This window comes from Aethalodelphis obliquidens, unplaced genomic scaffold (genome assembly GCF_003676395.1).
Source record: "Aethalodelphis obliquidens isolate GAN/ISIS:26980383/991018 unplaced genomic scaffold, ASM367639v1 scaffold2, whole genome shotgun sequence".
Lineage (NCBI taxonomy): Eukaryota > Metazoa > Chordata > Mammalia > Artiodactyla > Delphinidae > Aethalodelphis > Aethalodelphis obliquidens.
The window spans coordinates 21,806,546-21,827,679 of NW_020837946.1; the positions used below are offsets into that span (position 1 = coordinate 21,806,546).

The following is a 21,134-nucleotide window of genomic DNA, read 5'->3' on the forward strand; positions in this document are numbered from 1 at the left end:
TAGAATGGTCAGGCACCAATATTTTGCTCCGAAATTTTTTATAGGTTTTATAATCTTATAGGGTTTTGTAACTTATACCAAACATTAGAACCAATGGTTCCAACAGAGCATTTCTGGTTTCAGTAACTGAAAGCACTATACATATGGTTTTTTCTTAAAAAAAAAAAAAACTAAAACAGATATGCTAACAAATAGGCAGTGGCACAAAAACTAACCTCTAATTTTTTTCTAAGAATCTATTACAAATACTTAATTAAGACTTAGATTAAAAGTTAAAAGAGTGGGCTTCCCTGGAGGCGCAGTGGTTAAGAATCCGCCTGCCAATGCAGGGGACAAGGGTTCAAGCCCTAGTCCGGGAAGTTTCCACATGCCGCGGAGCAACGAAGCCCGTGCGCCACAACTACTAAGCCTGCGCTCTAGAGCCCGCGAGCCACAACTATGGAAGCCCGCGTGCCTAGAGGCCATGCTCTGCAACAAGAAAAGCCAACGCGATGAGAAGCCCACGCACGGCAACAAAGAGTAGCCCCCGCTCGCCGCAACTAGAGAATGCACGCATGCAGCAAGGAAGACCCAACACAGCCAAAACTAAAACAAAACAAAAAAAAGTTAAAAGAGAGAGAACAGCATTTGTAGTCTGTGTCTTTGTTATTTGAAAAGGAGTATGTCATTCATTGCTTTCTTCCTCTCCCAAATTTTTAACTGAAATGATAATAAGACATGGGAATAACCTGCGTAAGACCACTCTCTCCCTAGACATTTTTCCAAATTTGACAGTATTTCTTCATTTAACCTTTGGATGATCTTTGATTTAGAAAGCACTGATATCTGTAACTTATAAGCAAGACCTCATACTAATTCTGCTTAAACTGCATTTTCCTGAATTCTAAAATGGTCCTTTTCCCTTTATATTGTAAAATTTCTAAAACTGAGATGTGCCCGCCTATTAACTGATGTCATAAAAAAAACCTCTCAAATAAACAGAATATTGAGGAAGCCCTGGTGTTCTTTTGACACCCTGAAACATGATACTGTCCGGTGCTAAAGAGGTCGTGAACAGGGTCAGGCTCAGCATTTGGAAAACATTCTTCATGATGCTACAAGTAACTGCTAATAGCCAGAAGTACTTACTACTCTTAATGACAACAACAACAAAAAACAGTTAAGAGTGAAAATACAGTGGCAGCTAACTGAATGATTAAGTACCTTTTAAAAAAGCTACTTCTGTCAAGTAGCTTTTTAAAAAGTATTACATTTAATGTGGTATTTTTGTTTTCTTTCCTTGAAAAGCTTACATGGAGTCTATGGTGAACCATGTAATTATTGGTTTCTTAAAATGAAGAATAATAACTTTCAATATATGGAATTTGGATTCCACAAATTTTTTTTTACATTAATACCTTCTGAAAAACAGTATTATGAATTTTAACTTTCAATTCAAATAACTTTTTGCTTTATCCATTTATGATCAGACTGTCGGCTAATTTCCCTAATGTATAAGAACTTGTAAAAATCAGTAAGGAAAAAACTCAACAATCTATTAGAAAGACAGGCAAAGAACACGGGCAGACAGTTCATAAAAGGGAAGTAAAAACACTTAAATGTGAAAAGATGTTCACCCACACACAATGAGAAACTAAAACTGCAATGAGGTGCCATTTTCATCTGTCTAACTGCTAAGATAAAAATGTTTAAAAACTTGATGCTAGCAAAGGTGTTAGGAAACAGGCACCCTTACACATTCCCATTAAGACATAAAATTGGTTGTACAACCTTAAAATGAGCAGCATCTATCAAAGTCACCAATACAGACTGTCTGCAACCCAGTCCTAATTTTATTCTCAGGACTTTCCCTCTAGCTTATTTCACTGCAGGGTATGTGTAATAGCTAAAGACTGGTGACTGGCTAGATAAGATACACAGATACAGGACAAACTTCCAAGATGATGAAGCAGTGTGCATTTGTGTCAGTGGGGAGAAAAAGAAGAAATGCAAACGCAAATATTTGCTGAGTATGTACAGACTACATATTTCAGGGAAGGTGAGCAAGAAATTGAGACTATTACTTTTAAAAAAGGTAACAGCGGCAGAAGGGAAGGATGAGGAGACTTCATCAAACAACCTTCAATACCTTTTGAATAGGAAACCACATTAAATATATTATTTTTAAAGAAATGAAAAGTAAGAGCGGGAAAGCTATCTTAATCTTAAACCCAAAAAATTAATAGGAAGAAAAAATTTGCAGGGTTAAGGATAAAAAAACCAGAGTAAAGAAGGATAAATTAGAAGGGTGCCAGTATAAAGGAAAGATTAAATATGGGGAAAAAGAGAGAAAAGAGAAGAGCAAATTACTGTTTCAAACGTGAATTGCACTAACCTGAAGAACACAGTAGTTCCCATTTTTCTTCTTAGAAAGTAATTTCAAAGCTTCATCTTCATATCCCGGGGCAATAATACCATCAGATACCTATATGTGTATTAAATATTAATTTCTATTTTAAAAAATTAGAGAACACCTCTTAAACAATCTAGAGATAATTATCTGTCGTAAATAATGCAGTAGCAGTTTCTGGTTTCTGCCTCCACCAGATAATACAAATACTATACTTGGAAAAGGTAAGTCTATGTTAGAATTCAACTTTCTACAGCTGATCTTATCTCATTGGCTGTCCTTCTGGTTGTCTGTTTCAATTTTAACCAAGAATATATGAGTGATTCGCTGTAATACACATATCTTAGGAAGAAAAATGATTTTTTACTCTTCTGTTCACAGGGAGGTTTTGTACTAGAAAGAGCACGTTCTTCTAATTCTGGCTCTGCCAAAACCTGGCTAAATGACCCGAGGCAAGGCAGGCTCCTCAACAGCAAGAAAAGAGGTCAGAGGAAATCACATTTAACACATCATAAAGATACGAAAGTCATAGATCACACCCCAAAGCCTCGTGCTGTAACCTGTAACGCAGCACACCAGCTCCACGGCAGCTGGGGATGGCAGGGGTGATGGTAAGGATCCCTAAAGCAACTAAATATTGTCAAGTCACAGGCCCTGTTAGCCTTAACTGCTAACTGTTTGTTTCCCTCCGAGGCATCTGATGTCCTTCATCTTCTTCTCTATCTCCCCAGCCCCACCCCCACCTTTCCGGAATGCCTGTTTGGTACTCAATTGATGGGGGTTAGTTTTTTAGAGTAGTTTATAATTCCCCTCACTATACAGTCTCTTTCATTACAGACCGAATGAAAGTTTACAGCCAGGTTCACTATTACGTCATCATCCAAGATAGCATCCTCTATTCTTCAGAAACAGTAACTCTGGCATTCAGACAATGACAACTAGAAAATTTTAAAGAATTAAATACATAAAACTTGATCACAATAGCCAAATACCAATATTACAGGTTATGGTTTCAATAAACACTATGAACAAATTAAGCTCTACTTAGTTATGCATGGGACAAGATACAGAATGTCCACTAACCTCTCTAGAGATAATTTTGGCAGTAGGGACATCACAAATATCAGATAATGCAACAAAATCACCAAAGGAAGACATCCTATCAGCCCCTGTAAATAAAAATTAAAACGCAGTATTTATCACAGATTATCCATCCTTATACAGAAAAAGGTAATGTTCAACAAACCCCAATGTAATCATATAAAATCTAACTTCACTAAGATTTAAACAATAGATTAATAAGTCATTTAACTGAAATAATCAATAAGAAATATTCTTTCATTTTACCTCCTAGAGCAACATTCAGCAAACTTTTTCTGTAAAGGGCCTGATAGTAAATATTTTTTAAGCTTTGCGGCCACGTGACCCTGTTCCACCTCCAAGACTGCGGTTAGCAATCAGCCACCGACAATACTATGTGGCCCTATTCCAACCAGACTATATTTACAAAGCTAGGTGGTGGGCTGGATTTAGCCAATGAGCCACACTTTGCCAACCCCTGTGGTAGAAAGTAAACCATGAGAAAGTGTCTCAATAATCTCCCATTAATTTTACAATAATATTCACAGGTTATTAAGCTTATGCATTAGATACTTGTGAATTATATAAAATATAACTTTAACAAAATTCAGTGTACTTAAATAACCATACAACTTAAATTTAGCAATACAAATACATTCAATAGCCTAATCTGAAACTTCACGCACCAAATTCCAATTGTGCTTCCCTTTATTACATTAAATACTAAAACTAACACACACTTTTATAAACAAATTTATTCCAAGGCTCTCATATAGTCATTCTGAAGTATTAATGAAAAACAGATTAAGGTAATTTGAAATCCTATAACGAAACAAAGGATATTACTACTTTAAGATAAAATATTGCTTTTCCTCTCAAAAAAAAACAACAGAAAAAGCGCTATTATTCTTCTGACCTCTTGCTCTTGCATATGCAGTGGATATGGGTGTGAGCGTTTCGTACATATCATACACCATGCAGACTTTAGCTTCATCTTCACTGAGTGGAACTCCAACAGCAGCGCCTGGTATAGAAAACCATAAATAAACCAAAAATCTCAAGTGACTACTTATTAATTCCTAAATCAGGACATTTTTCTAAACATCATCTAGTCTATACAGCATAATTTCTAGTGCTTGGGCCAAATTAAACAAAAACCTGTTTGGCCAGATAATTAAATGCCAAAAATATAACTGCAGGGGAGGGTGAGGCGGGGGGAATCTCTTCTCCAGCCTCTGAAAACAGAGCCACTGTCTTGAGTCTGCCAACACTAGGCGTGTATGAAGCTACTTTAATTCATTGCTGACTCTCTGTCCTGCTTGATATCACACACCGTTTATTTCTCTGCCACTCCCATTGTTTTCATATCCAAAAACTATCTGAGAACTAATTATGTGTTGAATTGTCAGTAGGTGACACAAATAACTAAGCTGTACAGCTGACTTAAACACAGAAGAACAAAGGTCTCTCATACAATGGCCATAAAAAGTTAGAGTGCCATAAGAACAACTTGTGTCTCCACTCAGTTAACTTCTCAACCATGTGGAAAAATGTTTGGTTTAGTCATACTGCATCCAGCAACATCACTTTTATTTTCTAAAACATGTTTCCACTACAAATACAACTATTATCTGACCTTCCTATCTCATAATAGTGTTACATATTATATATATGTAAAAGACATGTGCGCATGGTATTGTTATCAGATTTTATCCAGTTACTACACTGATACTGTTATTAACAAAAGTGGTTTCGGACTTCACAGAGTATCTATATTCGCTTTTGAGTCTTGTCAAACTTCCAAAAATTTTTTAAAAAGTGTATTTTGAACAGTTCCAGAGAATCCCAGAGGGCAGTGCTTTACCTGCCGGGCTGACATGTTTGAAAGAGGCAGCGGCTGGAATGCCTAAAGCTTCTTTGAGTTCCTTCACCAGCTGCCAGGCATTCAAAGCATCACACAAGTTGATAAATCCAGGGGCTCCATTCAAAACTACATATAAAAATATAAATACACATTAACAAGCCAGGTCAATAAGATCAGATATGTGTACATTTCCTAGAAAAATTTTAAAAACACATATATAAAGATTGCACAAATATGTTGCAAATAAAGTATAACGAAGAGGCAAACAGATATACACGAACATACAAGAACTTGCTGAGACTGAATAAAGCACCCGAGTCTGAGCCCATCTCAACACACACACACACACCACACAGGTGCGTGAACACATACGTGTGCACACACCACTGGTGGACCAAAGCCAGCCAATCCATAAATAAATCAACAAAGAATTCAGGAACAGGAAAAAAGTACGACTAGACTAGTGGTCATCAGGGATCCACTTCAGTACAGAAATAAGATCAAACAACTGTGGCAACTTTACTGTACAATTTATAGTATAAAATTTAAATTGTAAGTCCTGTCAGTTTAACAAATAATGTTACAAACTAAAGCAAGAGTTTAGTGGGTGGGAGAGATGGAGGGAAAAGCGTGTGTTGGGTTTCTCTTCTTTTATACCAGACTCGGTACACTCAGTTTAAAGTTGAAATGCAGTTAAAAAGGAGACTACAACTTTTTCACTGCCTATTCTCTTAACAGTGGCAGGATTTTTAAAAGCCAAAATCTTGTGAATAAACATTTATAAGAAGTTCAGTGCACACACAAAACTAGTGGGCCACTAATTAAAAACAACTTTATAATTTCATTTCCTTTGTGTTATTTTGGATAGCACATACTTTTAAAAGCAAACCCTTGCCAAACATCTATTGAGTGCCTACTACAATGTTAAGCACTGTTCTAGGAACTTGGGATACTATCAGTGAATAAAACAGTCCCTCCCAAATTACTGTCATCGACAACCCGCTTAGATAGCCTCATCCAAGAGGGCAGACAGCAGAAGCAAGAGGAACTACACTTCTGCAGCCGGTGGAACAAAAACCACATTCACAGAAAGACAGACAAAATGAAAAGTCAGAGGACTTGTACCAGATGAAGGAACAACATCAAACCCCAGAAAAACAACTAAATGAAGTGGAGATAGGCAACCTTCCAGAAAAAGAATTCAGAATAATGATCGTGAAGATGATCCAGGACCTTGGAAAAAGAATGGAGGCAAAGATCGAGAAGACGCAAGAAATGCTTAACAAAGACCCAGAAGAATTAAAGAACAAACAAACATAGATGAACAATACAATAACTGAAATGAAAAATACACTAGAAGGAATCAATAGCAGAATAACTGAGGCAGAGGAACAGATAACTGACCTGAAAAACCAAATGGTGGAATTCACGATCACGGAATAAAGAAAGAAGAATGAAAAGAAATGAAGACAGCCTAAGAGACCTCTGGGACAACATTAAACGCAACAAAATTCGCATTATAGGGGTTCCAGAAGGAGAAGAGAGAGAGAAAGGACCCGAGAGAATACCTGAAGAGATTATAGTCGAAAACTTCCCTAACATGGGAAAGGCAATAGCCACCCAAGTCCAGGAAGCGCAGAGAGTCCCAGGCAGGATAAACCCAAGGAGAAACACACCGAGACACATAGTTATCAAATTGATAAAAATTAAAGACAAAGAAAAATTATTGAAAGCAACAGGGAAAAAAGACAACATACAAGGGAACTCCCATAAGGTTAACAGCTGATTTCTCAGCAGAAACTCTACAAGCCAGAAGGCAGTTGCATGATATACTTAAAGTGATGAAAGGGAAGAACCTACAACCAAGAATACTCTACCCAGCAAGGATCTCATTCAGATTTGACGGAGAAATCAAAAGCTTTACAAACAAGCAAAAGCTAAGACAACTCAGCACCACCAAACCAGTTCTTCAACAAGTGCTAAAGGAACTTCTCTAAGCAGGAAACACAAAACAAAAGGACCTATAAAAACAAACCCAAACAAGAAAAAGGTCATAGGAACATACATATCGATAATTACCTTAAATGTGAATGGATTAAATGCTCCAACCAAAAGACACAGGCTCGCTGAATGAGACCCACATATATGCTGTCTACAAGAGACCCACTTCAGACCTAGGGACACATACAGACTGAAAGTGAGGGGATGGAAAAAGACATTCTATGCAAATGGAAATCAAAAGAAAGATGGAGTAGCAACTCTCATATCAGACAAAATAGACTTTTAAATAAAGACTATTACAAGAGACAAAGAAGGACACTACATAATGATCAAGGGATCAATCCAAGAAGAAGATGTAACAATTGTAAATATTTATGCATCCAACATAGGAGCACCTCAATACATAAGGCAAATGCTAACAGCCATAAAAAGGGAAATCGACAGTAACACAATAATAGTAGGGGACCTTAACACCCACTTTCACCAATGGACAGATCATCCAAAATGAAAATAAATAAGGAAACGCAAGCTTTAATGACACATTAAACAAGATGGACTTAATTGATGTTTACAGGACATTCCATCCAAAAACAACAGAATACACTTTTTTCTCAAGTGCACACGGAACATTCTCCAGGATAGATCACATCTTGGGTCACAAATCAAGACTCAGTAAATTTAAGAAAATTGAAAACACATCAAGCATCTTTTCTGACCACAACGCTATGAGATTAGAAATCAATTACAGGGGGAAAAAACGTAAAAACACAAACACATGGAGGCTAAACAATACATTACTAAATAGCCAAGAGATCACTGAAGAAATCAAAGAGGAAATCAAAGAATACCTAGAGACAAATTACAACGAAAACACGAACGATCCAAAACCTATGGGATGCAGCAAAAGCATTTCTAAGAGGGAAGTTTAGAGCAATACAAGCCTACTTCAAGAAACAAGAAAAATCTCAAACAATGTAACCTAACACCTAAAGGAACTAGAGAAAGAAGAACAAATAAAACCCAAAGTTAGTAGAAGGAAAGAAATCATAAAGATCAGAGAAATAAATGAAATAGAAACAAAGAAAACAAGAGCAAAGGTCAATAAAACTAAATGCTGGTTCTTTTTGGGTTTTTTTGCATTTTAAAAAATCTGTATTCTACAAATATACCAGTGAATGTTATAAATAAGGTAATATGACATAAAACAAAAAACGCTGGTTCTTTGAGAAGATAAACAAAATTGATTAACCATTAGCCAGACTCATCAAGAAAAAGAGGGAGAGGACGCAAATCAATAAAATTAGAAATGAAGAAGAAGTGACAACAGACACTTCAGAAATATAAAGCATCCTAAGAGACTACCAGAAGCAACTCTATGCCAATAAAATGGACAACCTGGAAGAAATGGACAAATTCTTAGAAAGATATAACCTTCCAAGACTGAGCCAGGAAGAAATAGAAAATATGAACAGACCAATCATAAGTAATGAAATTGAAACTGTGATTAAAACTCTTCCAACAAACAAAAGTCCAAGACCAGATGGCTTCACAGGTGAATTCTATCAAACATTTAGAGACGAGCTAACACCCATCCTTCTCAAACTCTTCCAAAAAATTGTGGAAGAAGGAACACTCCCAAACTCACCACCATCCATCATCACCCTGATACCAAAACCAGACAAAGATACTACAGAAAAAGAAAACTACAGACCAAATAACATTGATGAATATAGATGCAAAAATCCTCAGCAAAATACTAGCAAACAGAATCCAACAACACATTAAAAGGATCATACACCATGATCGAGTGGGATTTATCCCAGGGATGCATTTCTTCAATATATGCAAATCAATCAATGTGCTACACCATATTAACAAATTGAAGAATAAAAACCATATGATCATCTCAACAGATGCAGAAAGAGCTTTTGACAAATTTCAACACCCATTTATAACAAAAACTCTCCAGAAGGTGGGCATAGAGGGAACCTACCTCAACATAATAAAAGCCATATACGACAAACCCACAGCAAACATCATTCTCAATGGTGAAAAACTGAAAGCATTTCCTCTAAGATCAGGAACAAGACAAGGATATCCACTCTCGCCACTATTATTCAACATAGTTTTGGAAGTCCTAGCTACGGCAATCACAAAAGAAAAAGAAATAAAAGGCACACAAATTGGAAAAGAAGTAGGAAAACCGTCACTGTTTCTAGATAACATAAAACTACGTATAGAGAATCCTAAAGATGCCACCAGAAAACTACTAGAGCTCATCAATGAATGTGGTAAAGTGGCAGGATATAAAATTAACGCACAGAAATCTCTTGCATTCCTACACACTAATGATGAAAAATCTGAAAGAGAAATTAAGGAAACACTCCCATTTACCACTGCAACAAAAAGAATAAAATACCTAGGAATAAACCTACCTAGGGAGACAAAAGACCTGTATGCAGAAAACTATAAGACACTGATGAAAAAAATTAAAGATGATACCAACAGATGGAGAGATATACCATGTTCTTGGATTGGAAGAATCAATATTGTGAAAATGACTATACTACCCAAAGCAATCTACAGATTCAATGCAATCCCTACAAAACTACCACTGGCATTTTTTACAGAACTAGAACAAACAAATCTTAAAATTTGTATGGAGACACAAAAAAACCCCAAATAGCCAAAGCATTCCTGAAGGAGAAAAACAGAGCTGGAGGAATCAGACTCCCTGACTCTGGACTATACTACAAAGCTACAGTAATCAAGACAATACGGTACTGGCACAAAAACAGAAATATAGACCAATGGAACAGGATAGAAAGCCCAGCCATAAACCCACACACCTATGGTCAACTAATCTAAGACAAAGAAGGCAAGGATATATGATGGAGAAAAGACAGTCTCTTCAATAAGTGGTGCTGGGAAAACTGGACAGCTACATGTAAAAGAATGAAATTAGAACACTCCCTAACACCATACACAAAAATAAACTCAAAATGGATTCAAGACCTAAATGTAAGACAGGACACTATTAAACTCTTAGAGGAAAACATAGGAAGAACACTCTTTGACATAAATCACAGCAAGATCTTTTTTGATCCACCTCCTGGAGTAATGGAAATAAAAACAAAAATAAACAAATGGGACCTAATGAAACTTCAAAGCTTTTGCACAGCAAAGGAAACCATAAACAAGATACAAAACAACCCTCAGAATGGGAGAAAATATTTGCAAACGAATCAACGGACAAAGGATTAATCTCCAAAATATATAAACAGCTCATGCAGCTCAATAATAAAAAAACAAACAACCCTATCCAAAAATGGGCAGAAGACCTAAATAGACATTTCTCCAAAGAAGATATACAGATGGACAAGAAGCACATGAAAACCTGCTCAACATCACTAATTATTAGAGAAATGCAAATCAAAACTACAATGAGGTATCACCTCACACCAGTTAGAATGGGCATCATCAGAAAATCTACAAACAACAAATGCTGGAGAGGGTGTGGAGAAAAGGGAACCCTCTTGCACTGTTGGTGGGAATGTAAACTGATACAGCCACTATGGAGAACAATATGGACTTTCCTTAAAAAACTGAAAATAGAATTACCATACGACCCAGTAATCCCACTACTGGACATATACCTAAAGAAAACCACAATTCAAAAAGACACATGCACCCCAATGTTCACTGCAGCACTATTTACAATAGTCAGGTCATGGAAGCAACCTAAATGCCCATCAATAGATGAATGGATAAAGAAGATGTGGTACATATATACAATTATTACTCAGCCATAAAAAGGAATGAAATTGGGTCATCTGTAGAGACCTGGATCGATCTAGAGACTGTCACACAGAGTTAAGTAAGTCAGAAAGAGAAAAACAAATATCGTATATTAACACATGTATGTGGAACCTAGAAAAATGGTACAGATGAACCGGTTTTCAGGACAGAAATAGAGACACAGATGTAGAGAACAAATGTATGGACACCAAGAGGGAAAAGCGAGCTGCAGGGGATGAATTGGGAGACTGGGATTGACATATATACACTAATATGTATAAAATGGATAACTAATAAGAACCTGCTGTATAAGAAAATTAAAAAAAAATTCAAACATTAATCTGTTTCTCTATACTTCTTCCAAACAATAAAATGCTCTTTGAATTTAAAAACAAAAAAAACCCAAGTTACTGTCATCATGGAGCTTACGGTGGAGTTAGAAAGGAAACAAAATGCACAACAGAATTATACAATAGAAAATATTAGGTATTTACCCAAATGAGTTGAAAACTTGTGTCTACACAAAAACATGTACACAAGTGTTTATAACAGCTTTATTCATAAACTGCCAAACAGCATCCTGACATTCTTGATATCTTCAAAAGGTGAATGGATAAACTGCGGTACAGCCACACACAAGGAAATATTATTCAGCAATAAGAGGTAATAAGCTACCAGAAGACACAGGAGGAAACTTAAATGCATATTGCTAAGTTAAAGAATCAGTCTGAAAAGGCTATATACTGTATGTTTCCAACTATATGATACTGGAACACAGCAAACGTATAGAGACAGTGGTTGCTAGGGGTTAGGGGGGTGGAAGGGGAGGAGTTTTTAGGGTGGTAAAACTATTATGTAGGAAAATTTCACAGCGAATACATTATACATTTGCCCAAACCTGTAGAATGTACAACATATTCTGAATCTAAACTATTGATCTTAATGATAATGAACCAATATTGATTAATTGTAACAAACGTACCACACTAATGCAAAGTTGTTAACAGGGGAAACTGGGGGAAGGTGGACATATGAGAATTCTTTGTACTTCCGGGAAATGTTTCTGTAAATCTGAAACTGCTCTTTTAGGGGACTTCCCTGATGGTCCAGTGGTTAAGCCGCTGCACTTCCACTGCAGGGGCATGGGTTCAGTCCCTGGTTGGAGAACCAAGATCCCACATGCCGTGCGGTATGGCCAAAAAAATTACTGTTCTCATGGAGCTTATGCAAGAGGCATAGAAGAAACAAAATAGGCAATAAACAGTAAACAACAAAAGTAAAATATCCTATAAGACATACAACATGCAAAAATTAAATGAGACATCTTTTATAAAACTCTCCCATCTCCCTTTTTTTATACTTTAGACTAATTGTGGTAAGTGGGAGAAAACTTGGCTTCTGAAACATTTCAATTAGTTAGAATAACCCCTTCAAATTATCAAATTTCCAAAGACACTAACAACTCTTTAGACACAAGAGAAAATGCTATAGAGAAATGTTTAAAGTTGTTTAATTTATTAAACAGTTGAAACAAAACAGAACTCTTCTCGTTTCCAATCACAAGAAAACCAGTCATCAACATCACTCTCTCTCTCACACACACACACACAACTCTAGGGCTGAGCATACGGGCTTGGGCAGCATTAGAAAAGATTCAAAGTATACCTGAGGCAAAGTAGTAATAGAATTTACCGACTGTCAAGTGCAAAGAAAAGAGTATTTTAAATGCTCCTTAAACTTCCTGCACTGCTTCTCTCTCCTCCCCTCTCTCCGCTGGTAACAGGGAGTAAACAGCACCAATCTACCAATGTGCGCTCTGAGCTTGCCTTCTCAGTGCCTGAAGGAAGCTGTCCGTGCTCTCACCCAGGGCAGCCCCCCACCAACTTCAACCCTCCGAAGTCTTCACACCTACAAGTCTCTCCTCTGCCCACTGGACCCACTCTTCCCTTCTACCAGGGAGTAGGACATGCTTGCTCATTAAATGGTCCACCTTAACAACAAAATAGAACCAAAAACTGTAAAATCCCTCTTACAACTCTACAAATCCTTAAGTCCAGACTAATTTCTCTGTTCAAAGAATTATCTTTATCATTCTTCTTTCCTAACTTCACATTCCTATTTTGGCCCATTGTAACTGGGCTTCCAGATCCATCATTCCCTTAAACTGTGTTTGTAACATTCCCAAATCAAATAGCTACTGCTCTCAGCAGCATTCCGACTGGTTGAAACTCTATAGGTTCTCTGATGGTTCTCCACTGCCACGTCAAGGTTTGGTCTTGACCGTCTTCTCCAAAACTCAGCCACCCCAGCCTGTCCTACATCTTCAAAACCATCTACACACCAGACATTCGAATCTGTATCTTCAACTTTACTTCTCTCCAGAACCCTGGATTATCTCAATATTTTTTGTTCACAAGTCCCACTGACAGCTCAAACTTCAGGCAACTATAAGAGGTACTATGTAATTTACTTTATCTTCTAAAAAGTGAATCACACCTGATACAATAGAGAGAAAGACACACACATCCAGACATGGCAAACTGTGCCACGTTAACGCTCAGCTTTTACCTGTGATTGGGAGCTTGGGCTTCAGGGTATATAACTGGGCAGGAGTTTGATGAGGGTTCATTCCATACCTCAAGGGCATCTGAGATATTCCTTTACTATATTCTTTCCTGAAGTAATCTGAAATTGCTTCATCATATCGTGCCGTATGAGTGAAAGCCTAGAATAAGAGTTAAGATTTGTGAAAATAGCAGCAGTATTTCTGAAAGTGAGGTAAAAATGGTTATAAGTAGTATATATCAAACTACAACCCACAGCCCGCACACATGCCTGTGCAGGAAAGACACCAAATAATAATAAATAGCACAAAGAATTATTCCCTTTCCATTTCTCTTTCAATCTTTTGACAGACTACCTCTCTGATAGTTGGTCTTCGCATTTACAACAAAAGGATAGCAGCTCCAAGCAGAACCCTGGAGAGTGATGTAATCTGGTGAGAACTGAGTACTGTTGGTTTTGCAAGCACTGAACTAGATAAAAGCATGTCCGCACCTTCAAGGCTAACTGGCGTCTTGTCTCCAAAGATGTGTCTTTGCTGTCGGAGCCCTGCATCTCTGAGGACACAGCCGCGTAGTCCTCTGGTTCACACACTACTGTCACTCGAGTGTGGTTTTTGGCTGCCGCTCTCAGCAGGGTTACTCCCCCTTTGAAGAACAAAAGACGATTTGCATTTTCTTATCAGTTTCACCTCTTTCAAATCAAGTCACTGTATGCATACGTATTTTCTACTATAATTCTTGCCTTAAAAATAAGAGAAAAATAAGCCAGATGAATCTCTAAACAGAGAAAGAGCTCAGAAAATATCGATGAATCGGTCATCCCAGAACACAATCTGGTGGCAGCGACTATTTGCTAGGCCCTCAATAGGGAACATCCAAGAGTCACCTTGTTTACAGTGTAAAGAAGTGTCTCCTCCAGCAGTCTTCAAATATGGTTTTTCTGACTTACCAATATCAATTTGCTCAACCGCCACTTCAACAGTTACAGCCGGAGAAGCCACCGTCTTTGCAAAGGGATACAGATTACAAACAACAACTCTAAAAACAAAGAGGAATTCAGCTGTCACTAAAAACTCAAACTTCCGTGGTTTACACACCTCAGTCAGTAGCTGTTAACATGACCAAACCCCTTAAGACCTAAAATATCAACTGTGAGCCTGACGTTTTAAAGTTCTAAAGTTACTTTGAAACATCAGGACCTCCCACATTTGCAAGAGCATAGGTATACAGAAGGGGCTGTAGTCAGCAAACGCTCTCAATACACATTATTCCCTCCAAATCATATTGCAATGTTGCTGCTTGGGTCACCTTAGCTTCCCACTGTCCTATCAAGCCATCAAAATTTAAAAACAAAATTTTAACTGAAATAAAATACAAAGCTACCGATAATATCCTCAATTTGGAATGTGATCACCATTACCTACGACATTGGATTTTACACTCTATTTCCAGTGGATTGTGTAAAATGATGAAAAATGATAGGTCATTCTAAAGGGGAATTATTTGTTTTGTCTTTAGAAAGGTCATACACAATAATGGTAAAAGGACAAAAGAGTAATTTAAAGGACAGACCTGATCTAAAATTCACCACCAGTGAAACAGAGATCCACCCCTAGGGCTGCAATGTGAGGAGATATGTGGGCAGGTTCCCCAGTGAAATAAGCACAACTGGTAAAAACTAACAAAAAAAGAAAAACAGAAGCGGGGGTGGTGGGCAACACTTCCCAATGCCTGATACTAAAACCAGACAAAATGTCACACATACACAAAAAAACAACCAGAACAGTATCTTATGAATACGGACCAAAAAGTCCTTAACATACTACCAAATTGAATCCAGTAAAATATAAAAAGAAGTACACAACACAGCAAAAAGAAGTATACACCACAGTACATCCCACGACTGTAAGGTTGGTTTAATATCTAAAAGTCAATTATTGTAATAGCTATGTCAATAAAATAAAGGACAAAAACCACCTGATTATCTCAATAGATGCACGGAAAGCATCTGATAAAACTGAACTCATTCATGATGAAAACAGTCAAAAATTAAGAATAGAACTTGCTCAACAAGGATATTTAAAAAAAACAACCCACAGCTAACATCATACTTCAAGGTGAAAGACTGAAAGGTCTACCCTAAGATCTGGAACAAGACAAGGATGTCCACTCTCACCATTTCTACTCAACCCTGTACTGGAGGTTCTAGCCTGGTCAATTAGCAAAGAAAATGAAATAAAAGGCACCAAGATTGGAAAAAAGTGATGCTATCTCTATTAGCAGGTGACATGATCTTGTATCTAGAAAATCCTAAGGAATTCACACAGAAAAATCATTAGCACTAATCAGTAAATAAGTTCAGCAGAGTTGTAGGATATAATCAATTGAACTTATACACACTAGCGAGGAACAATCCAAAAGTAAAATTAAGAAAACAGTTCTACGTACAATAGCATCAAAAACAAAAACAAACAAATTTATGAATAAATTTAAGAAAAGAGTATGACTTGTACCTTAAAAAGTACAAAACAATGTTGAAAGAAATTTAAAAAAATCTTTAGAAAGAGATGCCATGTTTATGGACTGGAAAACTTAATATTGTTAGGATGGCAATATTCCTCAAATTGATCTACAGATTCAAGATAATTCCTACAAAAATTCCAATGCCCCTTTTTGCAGAAATGGGCAAGCTGACCCTAAAATTCATATGGAAATGCAAGGGACCCTGAATACCCAAAACAATCTTGAAAAAGAAGAACAAAGCTAAAAGACTCACACTTATCACCTTCACAATTTACCGCAAAGATAATGGCATGGTGCTGGCATAAAGGAGGTATAGATCAAGTGTACCAAGATCATTCAATGGGGAAAGAATAGTCTCTCCCACAAATGATGCTGAGACAACTGGATAGCCACACACTAAATAAAGCTGGACCGCTACCTCACACCCACATATAAAAAAAGTAGCTTAAAAGGAATCAAAGACCTAAGCATAAAAGCTAAAACTAAAAAACTCTTAAAAGAAAACATAGGCATAAATCTTCATTATTTTGAATTATGAAATGGTTTCTTAGAAATAACACCAAAGGCACAGGCAACAAAAGAAAAAGTATAGGTAAGTTGGATATTACCAAAATTTAAAACCTTTATGATGGTCAAAGGATACCATTAAGAAAGTGAAAACAATCCACAGAATGGGATAAAATGAATTCTTACAACTCAATAATAAAAAATAAGTAACTCAATTAAAATGGGCATCTGAAGAGACATTTTTCCAAAGGTATACAAATGGCTTATGCTCGTGAAAAGATGCTCAACCTCATTAGGAAATGCAAATCATAATCACAATGAGATACCACATCACAGGATGGTTAGAATCAAAAAAATCAATAACAAATGTTGCTGAGTATATAGAAGTGAGAACTTTTGTACACTGCCGGTGGGAATGTAAACTGATGAAGCACTTTGGAAAATACTCTGGCAGCTCCTCAAAAGCTTAAACAGTTACCAGATGACCAAGAAATTCCATTCCCAGGTATATACCCAAGAGAAATGAAAATATATGTGCACACAAAAATTTGTACATGAATGTCCATAGCTGCATTATTCACAACATCCAAAAGTGCAAACAATCCAAATGTCCATCAACGGATGAACTGATAAATGGGAGCATATCCATACAATAAATTACTTTTCAGCAATAAAAAAGTGGATTGATATATGCTGTAACATGGATGAACACTGAAAACATGCTAAGAAGCTAGTCACAGAGGACCATGTATTATACAATTACACTGATATGCAATGTTCGTGTAAATCCAGAATAGAAAATACACTGGTGGTTGCCTAGGTTGTTGGAGGAAATGAAGAATGAAAGTTAATGGGTAGAGTTGTTTTGGGGGGGAGGGTCAGGGTGGGAGGTGGGGTGATGAATATATTCTGACATTAACTGTGGTAATAATTGTACAACTCTAAATATACTAAATTACTAAACTACTGAATTATCTACTTTAAACTGGGGAATTGTATGGTACATGAATTAAGCTGAATAAAGCCGTTATACATATGTATTAAAAAGAAAGACTGAATATCATTATGCAAATAACTAAGTTACTTATATGTATGACAATTTAGATCACAACTTCCTAAAAAAGCAAAGGTTGTTTAAGCATAATTATTTATTTTAGTAATATAAATTTGGCAAAATCAAAATGCTTATTTACCCACATACAATGTCACAAATGTCCTCAATAAATGTTTATAGTAAGTGATCCGGAAACTAAACCTAATGCTAACCTTGATCTTTAAAGAGACACCAGATTTGGCTTCTTTGTCTTTGATCCCTAATGTATTAAAAGTTCAACTTTGAATTTTTACCTTATAAGACTGAAATCAAGTCTGGCCATGTCAGCATTATCTTCTGGGATATTACGAGCCAAGATGCCTAATTTAACAAAGTTAGAGTATTAGGTTCAAAAAACAAGTCAGAATAAGGTACTTCTTTCCAACACAATCCCATCAATCAAGTTAAAGCCCCTAGCATTGCCTAATTAAGAATACCAGACAGTACAAATCTCAGATTAGTGGGTATACTTAAAAACTGTTTGCATCAGTTCCTGATTCCCTTTCTCTTGAGCAACAAAACATAAAAGGAATTTTCATATAACTGTTGTCAGTTCCATCACTCCATGTACTCCCATAAATACTGAAGCATTTTGAAAGAATTCCTTTGAAAGTCAGTTACATTGTGATGCTTTATTCTAAGTTTGGAATCATCATAAAAGTTTTTTCACACTCTAAAATCTAAGTATTTTCATTAACTCCAGCAGGAAATATCATACTCTAACTTATTTATCAGGCCAGGACTAATAGCAACCAGAGGAATCCATCAAGTAATAAAGCAAACCAGATTTTAAACAGGTTCTAATGTATTATGAACTTTAGCAGCACATGTGACAAAACCAGCATAACCTCACAGATAATTTTTTTTTAAGCTATGACCTGCCTTTTTCCTTATTCCTTTGCTTGTTCTACAAAGTAACTGATTGTTTTAAACTGAAAGTATCGGGGCTTCCCTGGTGGCACAGTGGTTGAGAGTCCACCTGCCAATGCAGGGGACGTGGGTTCGTGCCCCGGTCCGGGAAGATCCCACATGCCGCGGAGTGGCTGGGCCCGTGAGCCATGGCCGCTGGGCCTGCGCGTCCGGAGCCTGTGCTCCGCAACGGGAAAGGCAAAACAGGGAGGGGCCCCCCGACCGCAAAAAAAAAAAAAAAAAAATACTGAAGGTATAAACCACTTACCAGCATGGACTGCAGGATGCAAGGTTTTCACACGCCCCCCTAACATTTCAGGAAATCCAGTTACCTCAGAGACGTCTCTGAAAACAGATAAACAGAATATTGCTGGTGCTTCTGCTGAGTTGTCATTTTACATTTTACACCATTCCAAAGCATCTTCCAACATTTTTTCAGAGCCTGGATTTTCAGAATTCAGAAAATGAATCATAAGCCATACTAATGAAATATTAAGAAATAAATCCAACTCACAAGTAATTTGGCAATATACAACAAAGTATTAATATTCTTATCTCAGAAACAGACTAAAGAGAAAGCAAGGATTTATTTTTACGATTAAACTTTACGCATAAAGACAGCAAAGTAAATGAGTGGGGCAATAAAAGATTGTTTAGTAAAGTGGTGTTGGTATTAGAATAACTGGTTAACACTATGCAAATACAAATTCCGAATCAAAAGTTTGAGCTCTTTAATAAAAGTACCAAAATTAAGTATGTGAGGAATGCTTTCAAAACATTGAACAAAGGACTGAGCTATGTAAATTTAAAAAGTTTTTACTCAATACATGAAAAGAAAAAGCTGGAAAAAGATAATCACAAAACATGACAAAGGGACACATAAAAGACAGCATTTCAATATCAATCCATATCACCAAACTGACCTGAACCCTCTCTGCCTGAATTTACAAGCAAATTTTTAAAAACCCACAATATGTGAAAAAAGCAACAAGCAAGACCATCTATCTTCTGTATGAGCCATGAAATTTAAAAAAATATGCTTATAAAAACACTGGAAGGAAACACATCAACATGTTGAACATGGTTACCAGAAATGCTAAGGGAAGAGAGACTGAATCTTCAGAGTTGAATTTTAATGATGTCAACAGTTTCACTAACGAGCCAGTCAAAACAGATCATATGCATCCTGCAAATCACAACTTCCTTCTTGCCCAACAGACAGTCCACCTAAATTAATCTGTTGTGGCTGAGGAGGGCTCTGAAATGAGGACTCTGGGGGTCCCAACTCCTTACTCTGTAAATATGAACAGAAGTTACTAAATTTCTCTGGGCCTCATCTCCCTCTTCCACAAAGGTCGTTAAGTAGTTTACCAATCTCACAGCCTGGCTAGGAGGAGTAAATAACGTTATTTTACTCAGTGCTTGGAATACATTACATTCTGGTCAACGTCATCACACTAGGTTCTGATTGGACTTAACTTAGAAAGCAAGTTGTGCCTTACCTGACTGCCAGACCAGCATCTCTGAGAGCTTTTGCAGTCCCTCCAGAAGCGATCAGATGCAAACCCACAGAAGCTAGGTTCCTGGCAAATTCCACAAGGCCGGTTTTGTCAGAGACACTCAATAAGGCTGAAACAGAAAACATTTCTCATCACTCGCTGTACACATTACATTCCTCAAGGCCGGGGAGGGGGCGGGTGGGCAGTCGGGAATCTCAAGGCCCTCACTACCCAGACCTTGACCCGGGGCCGGGCCTGCCGCCAGCGAACCGCACTTCCGCGGGCCGGGGCCTAGCAGACCGCAGCGCCGCCTCCCACCCTGCCGGGCTCCCGCAGCTCCCGCCCGGCCGCCGCCATTGCCGGGGTGAGGGTGCCGCGGAGCACGGATGCCGATGGCGCGGCACCTCCAGGGCGCCAAGGGGCTCACCGAGCTGGCCGGGTGCCATGGCTGCAGGCGGCAAGGCCCCGGGGAGCGCGGGGCACAAAAGCGGAGACGCCACGTGCGGAAGGAGGGGCGGTGCGGCCAGAATTTACGCCGGAAGGAGGCGGGGCGGACCCGGTGGGCGCCTGATCCGTCACGTGACCCAACCCGCCCCCTGTTCAATTTCAGACGCGTAATTGGAGCCTCAGGGTTGTAAGGGAATGCGGGGTGGGGTGCGGTGCAGCTGGCTTCCTAAATCCAGAACTGGAAGGGATCACCGCCTACAGTCTCACACTCCGAGAGTGATTTGTCCCTGCCCTCAAAATGTGGTCGCCCCAAGCCTCGGGAGCTAACTCCTGTTGCCCAGGGCAGCCTGTCCCGGAGGCTGATCAAAGCGTCAGAAGCCCTGACGGAGGAATCAAGAAAAACACAAGGAAAAGTTCTTACAGCAGCAAAGCTGGAAAGCATCTTGGCAATCATCTGCTT

General features: G+C 37.9%; 1 protein-coding gene across 2 annotated transcripts in view; it reads right to left on the bottom strand.

Moving 5' to 3' along the window:
* The window catches only part of ATIC (5-aminoimidazole-4-carboxamide ribonucleotide formyltransferase/IMP cyclohydrolase), a 30,595-nt gene extending 9,826 nt beyond the window's left edge, over positions 1 to 20,769 (bottom strand). The window contains exons 1-11 of one of the 2 annotated variants that reach the window (XM_027122112.1): positions 20,655 to 20,769; positions 20,231 to 20,357; positions 18,997 to 19,073; positions 18,074 to 18,140; positions 14,646 to 14,734; positions 14,190 to 14,341; positions 13,701 to 13,857; positions 5,334 to 5,459; positions 4,386 to 4,493; positions 3,473 to 3,558; positions 2,375 to 2,464 (exon numbers count right to left, since the gene is read on the bottom strand). In XM_027122112.1, coding sequence (XP_026977913.1) covers positions 2,375 to 2,464; positions 3,473 to 3,558; positions 4,386 to 4,493; positions 5,334 to 5,459; positions 13,701 to 13,857; positions 14,190 to 14,341; positions 14,646 to 14,734; positions 18,074 to 18,140; positions 18,997 to 19,073; positions 20,231 to 20,357; positions 20,655 to 20,673 — 1,098 coding nt within the window. In that variant the 5' untranslated portion in view covers positions 20,674 to 20,769. Of the gene's footprint in view, positions 1 to 2,374; positions 2,465 to 3,472; positions 3,559 to 4,385; positions 4,494 to 5,333; positions 5,460 to 13,700; positions 13,858 to 14,189; positions 14,342 to 14,645; positions 14,735 to 18,073; positions 18,141 to 18,996; positions 19,074 to 20,230; positions 20,358 to 20,464; positions 20,546 to 20,654 lie in introns of those variants that run through there. The other variant, XM_027122113.1, reaches the window with a different exon arrangement.
* Positions 20,770 to 21,134: the final 365 nt, after the last annotated feature.